The 10,616-nt window shown below is 40.6% G+C and overlaps 1 protein-coding gene across 1 annotated transcript in view; it reads right to left on the reverse strand.

Moving 5' to 3' along the window:
- Positions 1-101: 101 nt before the first annotated feature.
- Positions 102-10,616, reverse strand: part of ABCG8 (ATP binding cassette subfamily G member 8) — a 13,207-nt gene continuing 2,692 nt past the window's right edge. The window contains exons 4-14 of the mRNA XM_026844619.1: positions 8,968-9,206; positions 8,420-8,552; positions 6,458-6,727; positions 4,402-4,567; positions 4,219-4,311; positions 3,158-3,357; positions 2,941-3,029; positions 1,893-1,902; positions 1,367-1,612; positions 730-857; positions 102-239 (exon numbers count right to left, since the gene is read on the reverse strand). Coding sequence (XP_026700420.1) covers positions 102-239; positions 730-857; positions 1,367-1,612; positions 1,893-1,902; positions 2,941-3,029; positions 3,158-3,357; positions 4,219-4,311; positions 4,402-4,567; positions 6,458-6,727; positions 8,420-8,552; positions 8,968-9,206 — 1,712 coding nt within the window. The remainder of the gene's footprint in view (positions 240-729; positions 858-1,366; positions 1,613-1,892; positions 1,903-2,940; positions 3,030-3,157; positions 3,358-4,218; positions 4,312-4,401; positions 4,568-6,457; positions 6,728-8,419; positions 8,553-8,967; positions 9,207-10,616) is intronic.

The following is a 10,616-nucleotide window of genomic DNA, read 5'->3' on the forward strand; positions in this document are numbered from 1 at the left end:
CGTGGCGTCACCCCGGGCGGCGGCGGGGGTGCCCAGGCTGGGCTTCCCTGGATTCTTGCGAGGGGCTCTGTAAGCTGCTGCCTCCTCCGCGCGGTTCCTTGTTACCAGTCTTGGTGCGATTTCTGCTTGATGAACCTCAGCGATAAGTAGTATAAAAGCAGGAAGCTGCACACGATGGCGGCGAGGACGAGGTAGCTGACATAGAGAGGTTGGGAGTCCAGGTCCAGAGCCTGCGTGACCTGTAACCGCCAGTAACGCAAAATTAGGAAGGGACGCAAAACTTCGTGGTGGGTCTGTGAGGCGCCTTGGGCGTGTGAGCATCCCTGGCCCTGGCGCCTTCCCCGGGGTTCCGGCTGGACGTGACATCCCGCGTGGGCCCTTCGATGGCGGGTTACGCGCCACGTCTATGGCTGCGGCGGGATCCCTGAGGAGCTACGGCTCAGCTGATCAACAATTTCAGCAAGCACCTAGCTGGGGCTTGTGTAGAAAAGAGTTGCCCTTTGTTCTGTTCTGCCTTTTTTTTTTTTTCCCCCCACTAAAAAGAAAGGCATAAAAGGAGTGACTGCTGGAGGGACAAATTTAAAATACACCGAGTGTAAGGTGACTTCACATACTGGTTTAGCACTTGCCAAATTTGAGGCCTACAACATCTACTTAATTGTGACAGATGTATAAATAGCACGCTAATTGCTTATCCAATGTTTATAACAACTTTCATTGGTGACTTACAAGTTTCCCTGGTATTTGAAAAGTAGTATTTCCAACAGTCATTTCGTATGTGAGGTCAGTGAATTGGATTTGCATCATGCTTTGGAAATTCCATCTGAGAAAAGATATCTTAGAAACCCAAAATGGAACTGGGGAAAAAAATGGCAGAAAGAAAGAAATTGAGACATATAGACAAAACCTGAGACCTCAAAAATTGCTGTGTTGCTGTAAAATACTTGCTAACAACCTCTTGACAATTAGAGACTGTAAACATGTAACAGTTTAATTGTCACAAAATGGTAGCTATACTTTATATTGTTTCATGGAGATGAACAGTTAGGAGTGCATCAATATCCCTAGCCATCAAATGCCCACTAAATCTCACTGGAGCTCAATCTTCATCTACCAAATGTAATTCTTTTTACTGAAAAAATTGAGAAATTGTAAGAATTGAGCCTTTCACTAGTGCTTTTCTGAACAAACTTATCGTTACTTCATTTTCAGGTGGAGAAACTGATGTAAAATGAATGATCCAGTCACCTCCCAAGATGATAACTGCAAAGGTAGGAACCAAGCTGAGTTTTCCTGCACAGGTCTCAGTCAGCCTCACAACCAGTTGCTGTTTCAGTTCAGAGGGATGGTGGGAACTTTGTCTTACCTGTCCAAAGGTTTTCCAGACTTATCACAAAACCACCACTCAGGTAGAACGATGTGAAAAAGACGTTGCCGAAGAAGGCTGAGAGCTGTAAGGTCGGCAGCAGTGCGGCCACCCAAAGTGCCATGGCGCGGGCGCTGTATACAGACAGCCACACTGAGAGGAAGTTCAGCAGGAAATGTTCTGGTTCGGGAATGAGGTTTGCCAGCCAGTAGATGGGAACCCCGTAAATTATAACAAAAGCGCAGTAAAAAAAAAAAAAAAAAAAAAAAAAGAGGGAGAAGAAAATAAATTGAATGATAAACACATGCACCTCAACATTCTTACAGACTGTTTATAAAAACTACAGGAAATACTCCCTTAGAATGCAATCACCTCCCTGTTAGGTGTTGTCAGTGACATGCAAAAACAATCCACAACAAAAATTGAAATCCTCACTGATTTTTTTTCTCTAGTTGTGACAATTCCTATAACTAATTGTTAAATTGAGAGGATTCTTGTTACAGATTAGATGTCTTGTTTTCTAACAGTTTTGGCAGCTTCTAAGAATTTAAGACGGCTGAGAACTCCTGTGCTTGATAACAGTAATACTATTACTGACTCATTGCAACTGTATGTTTTGTCCAAATTTGGTTGAACCTAGTCTGAGATTAAATTTGAGACAAAGTTGGCTGTTGGTCAGTCCCCCGCTTTGTCCCAAAGTCGGTCCAGTTAGTAACTACTCAACCCACTGTAAAACAAAAACACGCTTAGGATTTTCTCAGATGTCTAAAGATATGTATAGAGAGTATTATGATTATTTCTTCCGTAGAGGGCTGCTACTATCCTCTAATATTAAGGTTGTAACAAATTACATCGATTTCTCTATGAATAATGTGCAATCTTTGTGACACAATGCAAAGAATATTTTTCTCTGGCAACCACTAATAAGCATTTAAAATCTTGTGCAGAAATGGAAACCTAAATTACAGATGCCATGGCAGGCAGAACTCATCTAACAGTGGCAACATTGCAAAGAAGGGATTATTCTAAACCCTTGCGAAAAAGAGAATGTAATTTTTGAAAAGTCCTAAATTTCTTTCCAGAAACTCTTTATGCACTTAATACCGTTGTTTGTCTCTGACCAGTACAGGCCCAAACAGCTACTGGCAACGTCACAGTTAAATATTTTGTCATTTCTGTTTTACCTTTGCTTTAGCAATTAACATGAACGTTTTCTTTTACAGATCAAGACATGTAATCAAACTTTCAAAGATGCTTCAGCAAATTAAATGTGCACGTATGTGTCTATTATGTCTAAACCCTCAAGTTTGAGTTTGAGATTTCTCAAATTTTGGCCAAACAACCCAGTGAAAAATTCTTCTTTGGCTTTTCTGGGGTGGGATCTCAGCCATGACTTAATAGCAACAGATCTGAAGTGAGGTTTAGTCCATTCATGCCAAGGAAACACGAACGATAGCCTTAACTGGCAGATGCAAAAGAACAAAGTCTGATATGAACGTGATCATTTATATGACAAGCTTTTGGTTTGTTTGTGTTTTTAATGTGAAAGCAAGCTGCTTGTATTTCCTGGCAACAAAACCAATTACCTTAGCAAAGAAGTACGGGCTAACAGAGTACATTCCGTCTTCCAAGTCATGATAAAGCATAGCTCTTTCTGAATGACCTGCAGGGTCGGAACAAACAGGTTGATTTCATCCTAGGGTTGCATTAGTAAGTATAATTTTTTGTCATTGATTTAGGAATTTTCTGATTTTGATTGCTCATAACATTTACAAGAAAACTGACACTTACATTTGGCAATAACATCCAAAATCACTGTGAATGGGATTAGTGCACCTATCATGTACAACAGTGCTGTTGTGTCACGAATTGAGAGTCCGGTTTTCTCATGGCCATAGTACAAAAATCCAATTAATAATGACATGAGAAGGGCCTCAAATCCATGGATTAATAGCGTTGAAAGATCTCTGAAGTCATTGGAGACTTGACGACTAGGAAAACAGCAACATTGACCATAAGGTATAGTACTTACTAATGCCGGTCATATTCAGATATGTTGCCCCACACGTTCTGCTAAAATCGATGTGTGGAACTTGCTGACTTAGAGTGGGAGAGGCTTTGGGCTGTCAGTTTCTGTGAAGGATTTATCTAATCAAAGCTATTGAGTGTCTGTAGCCACCTAGTATTTCAAGTCTGAAATGCTGAAAGCTTGAAGGAAGGCAACAGGGGTGGAACAGTCTGATTTTGGAGTTATAGAAGTCTCTCTGTTAAGGACCTGTAGTGTATGCTAACGACAGCTGATACTGGTAATGATTTTCTACATGTATTAAACCAGTTTCTTTTGAGGACACAAGCACAAGACTCAACTAAAATACTCATCTATGCTGGCTATAATCAGTGAAGTCTCCTGGCTTCAAATCTGAGGCAGAGGTGTGAGGATGGCAATGCCTGAGCCTATCACGTGACTGCCTGGGCTTGCTGAGGGTTGAGTCACCATGCTGCAGTGTGGAGATCAGGATGGCAGCACCCAAATGTGGGGCACACGTTCCTGAGCCTGGAGGCTCCTGCTGCTGCTTAAAGCCACGGGCTCCCACCGATGTAAGTGGGAGGTGACTGTGTCTGGAAGGAGCTCTGGAAAGGTTCAGAAAGGTGGGGCCATACATCTGGCTGCTGTCCTGCTCGGGGAGGCTGGGGTGAGCTGGTATAGCAACACCTCTGCTCTACGGCTTGCTCAGGCCTAGCGCTAGCTGTGCACTTTCAGTATGCACTCATTCTCTTTTTGTGCTTCTTTCTTCTGCTTTAAGATACAATTGGGCGTGATACACAACTCTTTAAGCTGGAGATAAGGTTACCTTAATAATATAGTGAACTGCTTTAAGACTCCTGGTAACTGATTACTTGAATGGTGAGGCATGTTGATAGTCTCTTCTGAATTTAAATGGGAGCTGCCCAAAAGAAAAGAGAAAAAAGATTTGAAATTAACACAGGCTGTAGCTGTTGCTCCAGATCTGCAGTAAAAACACTGTTTTCTTTACCTTTGCTTGCTGAATGTGGTTGCAACATTGTCTCCTTCAGTAACCTTCCATAAGAAATCATCAAAATCTTTGACTTTCTCTAGGAACAAGCTGGCAAGAGTATTTGCTCTTTTTCGGCTTTCCATCTCCTTTTCTGCAGTCTGCTTATCGATACTGGTCAAATCAACTGCAAGATATTATTTGACATGAGTCCATATGCTACAGGTGGCATAACTTTATGATGTATTTAGAATCAGAGATTTCATTGTGAACAGACAGTACGACGTGTGCATGCATTAAGCTACAATGGTTAAAACTTTATCGGTTACTTTAGGTAATTAGAGAACAGTCTGTCAATGTGTATTTTGACTTGGGAGATGTTTCTTATCTAGTCATTCAATCAATCTCAGAGAGATTTAATAATTGATTATTATAATATTGTTAACTACTCTTTCAGATTTTTCTAAATTTAATAGTGGCTTGAGAGGGGTGCTGAGAATAAAGAGTTTCCTTCCTGGCATGTAGTCACTTGCAGTCTGTTATGTGACTTTGACTTAAATCACATGGTTTTTCTCCATGTGCAAAATGATAATTATAATCTTCTTTTGTATCTTACAGAGGTGCCATAAACTTCAGCCGATACTGAGAAAGCCCAAGAAGAATATTATCCAAGGACAACATAGTAGCAGCAACAATTGTTGACTTACCATCAGTTTTTTATTTAACAAAATTATTTTTTTAAATCTAAATTTTTAATGGTATTTTTCAATGGTGACCTTCAGTGTAGAGTGACAATACCTTATGTTTTGCAGATGCTTTTTGAAAGAACTATCACTGCACATTTCATAACTCCTAACATTGGGCTGATCATCTCGGTTCAGCCACTCTTCAGCAGGAGTTCATCAGAAATGAGCTGCAATCTGCCCTACCTCTTTGCTTCTGCCATGGTCTCCTGTCTCTCCATCTGACACATAGCCACCATTTGTGCATTTGCATCAAGTGCTCCTTCTTGCTGTGGCATCCCTCTACCATCCTGTCTCATTTCCATTTTCCCACTGCCTGTATTTCTCTTCTGTTCCTACAGGTACTGTCTCTCTGCATACTGCTAAATGACCTCCCTTTCTCGTCCCTCTCCACCTCCATGTTGTAGGGGTTTGTCTCTGTAACCACAGGCTGCGGCTGCAGGTTTCTCCAGGACTGCCTCATAGTCTCCATTCCCATACGGGGGTGCTGCAGGCCTTTCTTGAGCCTGCGCTTGGCTGAGAAGGACGCTCTGAACCCTGGTGGTGGCAAAGGTCCTTTTGCAGGGCTTGACATGGAGGTTAACTTCTGTTTAACTCTGCACAGCTGACACCAGCTGACACTGCCTGCCACATAGGCACAACTGAGAGCATTGCAGTCAGTGTCTGTACATGGTTTCCTCGCCAACTTGAGTGCAAAGACCTCAGGGCTGGAACCGAACCAACCTCTGTGATAAGAGACTGCTGCCATTAGATTAACAGGGCCAGACTCCCTTTGCGTGTTGCAAAACCAGAGGAATAATGGATTTGGAACAACGTAGTTAAATTTCTTTGAGAAGAAGAATAAAAGGGTTGCTGTTCTGGGTTTGATTTTTCTCCCTTCCAGTGTGCTCTGTTGGGCAGCACTCCTCTTCCCCATTTACTGTTCCAGGTATGTATTATTCCTCACCCTGGGAAACTAGCTTCCCACATTTCTTGATTCAGAAGTCAAAGAACTGGCTACAGAAAGCAATTGAACAGTTCATCCATGTCTTTCTCAGTGAGGGTAAAAGTTTCAACCAGCTAAAACACGGGAATTAGTATGCTAAACATAGAGAAGAGTTACTACACCTGGCAGGGTTACAAGGTGATTTTTTTCCATAGATCTTGGTTTTGTTACATTTCCTGTACTGACAAATGAGGATCTTATTAAAACCTGAACTTGCTACAGTATTGATTTGAGTCAGTTCTAAAACATTTCTAAGACAGTTATGGTCAATAAAAATCAACGTTAGCTGATACACTTAGGAAAGCAAATGTCTTCCAGCAACCTTTTTTTGACAGTGTTTGATACTAACCATAGAAGTCTGCAGGATTGCTGTACCTTGGGCAGGGATAGCCTAGTTCTGTGAAGTATGGGACCATGTCTCTAGCTGTTCCAGAATAGACAGTGACTCCAGAAGTCATCAGAAGAACTAAATCAAACAGTTGGAAGATATCTGACCGGGGCTGGTGAAGTGAAAGAAGAACTAATCTGTTTCCTCTGGCCAGTCTGGATAATGTTATCACAAGGTTATGCGCAGTAAAACTGTCCAGCCCAGATGTGGGTTCATCCAGTATGAGTATTCCTGCCAAAGACAGTAAGTTTAGATGTGGAAAGCTGCATGTTTGATTTCAAAAATATGTTTTAACTGAAATGGTGCTAGTGCATGAAATCTCACTGATATATTCCTTTTTTAAAAAAGTGCACAGTATATATCATACCAGCATCACAGAATATTCAACAATGGTGGTTTCTTCCCCTATCTTACTGAACATGATGACCAAGAGTAATTATTTTAAACCTTATCTTGTTCCCACTGGTAACAAGATTTTTTTTTTACTTTTCGTTGGGATGCAGATTTAGGTTCTTTCTTAAATTTACAGTCTATTTTGCAGATTTGCACTGCCTGTACAGATATCAGGTCCACAAATATTAATAGTACTAGGTTTATATACTGCCTACTGAAATATTTTAACCTAAATGCTTGATATTTAAACCTTTTGTATTATTCATGTGTAAATACACAGTATTAATTTAGATGGCTCCTCCTCCTCCCAAAGGGTGCTCTATTTTGCATCTATTTGCACATATATACGAGGAGATATGCATATGTTTGGATTTTTTGTTTGTTTTGCAAATGGTTGTTACAAACCTGAAAGTGTTCTATTACTTCGCAGTGTTTGTGTTGTTATAGAGCTTAATGGCCTAATCAGCACAAGACAATGTCTGTACATAGACATGGTTTCTGTGCTGAGGGATATGACATGTTTGAAATGTAAAGAAAGCTTTACTTATTTTTGCTGGAACTAATTATTTTTTTACTTCAGTACCAGCACATCTATTCCTTACATCACTTTTTTACAAAAAAAAAAAAAAGACTCCTACTTGCCCCATAATTACAAAAGTATATCTTTATACAAGCAAAAAATTCTCATATCCATTTCCCAGTGGAAGAGCTGATGGGAAATCTTGCTCAACAGGAGGCTCGGCCAAGATTAGTAGTGCTGTTGATATATCTAAGAGCAGATAGGGGATTCAATCCTGCAAAATCAACTGCGGATTTAGTCTCATATTTTCCTTCTACTGAAGATGATGGAAGTTTCTAGTTGACCTGCGGCACGAGCCAGCCACGTCAATGAGTTGCACAAGACACCAATAACTGACTATACAGCCAAGAAAGTGACCTTCTCTGTTAACATTGCACATGTAAACAGGCTGGATTGGAGGAAAGGAAAATAATCTCAATGTTATAATAGGCCATCAGCCTTCCAAAGTAACTTGGGGCATGAGGTCAGATACAAAGCAAACCTCATACTGCTATGCACAAACCACAGCACTGCTGCGAGGGTGACTGCAGGCAACTTGCCATAGCCTGTGATGGTGGTTTTAGAGAGACGTGGGTGAAGGCTCCCAAGGGGGCTCTGCCTGGCTCTGTCACCACTTTTCCATTGGCAAAGGTGACAGAAGTGAGTGGGCTGCTGAAACACTCAATTTACAGAAGTATTGCTGTAATCATTACAGCATTACCTGTGATCAGCAGTACTTTCAGTTTAAGCAAATGGACCATCACCAAGTCACTGTGGCTAACTTTGCCATGGAGAGGTAACCTCTGGCAGAGGGTGGGGACCTGTTAAGGGTTCTGAGTATAAACTCCTCAAGCCGCCCCAGGGGCAACTGTGTGTAAGATGCTTCCCTGAAAGCTCCTATCTTCATTTACTGCCCCATTTCCCCCAGTGGTGTCAGGAAAGTGTCAGGAAGGTGTCAGGGTTTTGCTCACCCGGGTTCCAGAGCAGCTGCACACCAATGCTCACCCTCCGCCTCTCGCCTCCTGAAACGCCACGGAGGTACTCGTTCCCTACTCTGGTGTTCGCACACTGACGCAAGCGTAGTTCTGCTATAACATCTTCTACCTGGGGGGATCCAAAGGGTAACAGGTAAAGCAAAAGTTTATTTGCACATTCATGCATAGATAAAACTGAAAATATGATTAATGTGGTTAAAATTCATCTAGATATTTCAGTGCTCTCTGATCAAGAGACACTTGAAAACAAATCTTGATTTTAGAGATAACATAAAAAAAGACTCAGCGATCAGCAATTTAGTAGTTCTTTCAGCCTCTCTAATGCTTTCTCTAAATTGTCATTTTTTATGAGCTTTGGAACAATTGCTGGTTTCTATCTTGAAAGAAGAAAAAGGTTTATAATTCATAATCTACATTAAAAAATGCCAGATTAGCTGTTCTGACTGCAAACACACAGGATTTCTTGGATAATTCCTGTCAGACACATTTTTGACAACTTTATTTTTTTCCAACAGCTTAATTACCCTTTTTTTCCTCTGTGAGTCTGAAAAAAACTTCGGAAGACGCAGTTTGGCAACGAACAATAGTGTTTCTCTGACAGTCAGGTGGGGGAGCAGTCGGTCATCCTGCCGCACATGTGCTATGCATTTCTTAACAAGCTGGGGAGTGCTGGGTTTGTTATTGATCATGATTTGACCAGACTTGATTTTGCCTCCATGATCCCGGCAGGTTATCACATCAAGCAAGGATGTCTTTCCACCAGCTAGAAAAAATAAAAATTGAAAATTAATTTTCAAGGGATTATTTTGAAAAGTGATTTAGTCACAAACAGAGGATAGAAGTTTCTGTTCTTTAACATCTTTTCCCCAACCCTTCCTGAAGCTTTTCCAAAGCCACAGTGTCAGAATGGTCTTGAAAGAAAATCCTGACTATAAGCTCGTGTTCAGGATATCTCTCTTCTCTGGAATGGAGTACGTGGCTTTCACCTTTGTCATTTCTCAGCAGAACTGGGTAGCTGGGCATTGAGGATGGCTCCATAAACTCAAGAAGCAAGATCTCTTTGTCCTCTCATTACCTCTCTTTCACTTTTGAAACATAGGTGAAAGGTGGTGTCCTGCACTGGCTGCAGGGCTGGGACCTAAATGCTCTGCAAGAGCTTGCTGTGTGGAGGGAACTGTAAATGCAGAAACAGCAGCTGGAACAGCTGAAAGACTAAGGTGCTGAATCATTATGCAGACAATAAGAATCTTAATCATAATTGAAACAAAAATTATTATGACTTAAATAAGACAAAAAGTCATTTAAATAATTAAGAAAATCTGGCTCATACTCAGAGGTAAGAAAAGTAAAACGATTAAAACAACACCTGATTTGGAATTAAATAGCAAATGAATTTTTCCTTTTTGCTCTATGATACTGTATGTAAACACACAGATCTTTCTTATGATTAGATGTCATTTATTTCTAGTCTCCCTGTTGAAAGATTAACTCCACACTTGTTTCTTAATATATACATTTTAAAAAAGAAACCCATCCATCTGTAAACCACATACTGCTCTATTTAAGAGTGACATATTGATTGCCATTGACAGTGTGAAACCCATCAGCAGTTTAATCCATTTTACTAAGGCATTTGATGAAATAGATGATAAACAGCTTTTAAAAATACTTTGACTATTTTGCTGAAAGGGGTTTGTGCTCAGTGTACGTTACCTTACAAAGGTGCTATAACTCAATATGTTATTTCATCACAAGCTTTTCCTTTTATTATCAGGAGAATCTCTAAGGTACAATTTCAATTACATTAAGGATATATGCTAAGAAAAAAATCCCATGGCAATGGGGAAGATAAACCTCTTTTGTAGAAATAAAATTAAAACTTTATTTGGCAAATATGCCTTGCCTTTGAGAGAAAGTATCTTCACTGAATCACTGAGTTCACCTGATGTAAGAGTCTAGTGGAGTCACAGCATGAGGGTTTTTACCTCCAAAGTATGGGTACTTTTTACTTCAGTTTAACAGGTCATGTGTCTACTTCTTATCCCCCTAAATGAGCTTGGACTCAACTAACCACATGGGGTAAAGGCCATCTCTCCATTACTCAACCTCACCCTGGAGAAGATTAAACCAGTCCCACCAGAAAAAGAAGAAGAAAAAAAAAAAAAAAAAGAAA

Source organism: Athene cunicularia (genome assembly GCF_003259725.1).
Source record: "Athene cunicularia isolate RWA chromosome 3 unlocalized genomic scaffold, athCun1 chr3_part1, whole genome shotgun sequence".
In the NCBI taxonomy this organism is placed as follows: domain Eukaryota; kingdom Metazoa; phylum Chordata; class Aves; order Strigiformes; family Strigidae; genus Athene; species Athene cunicularia.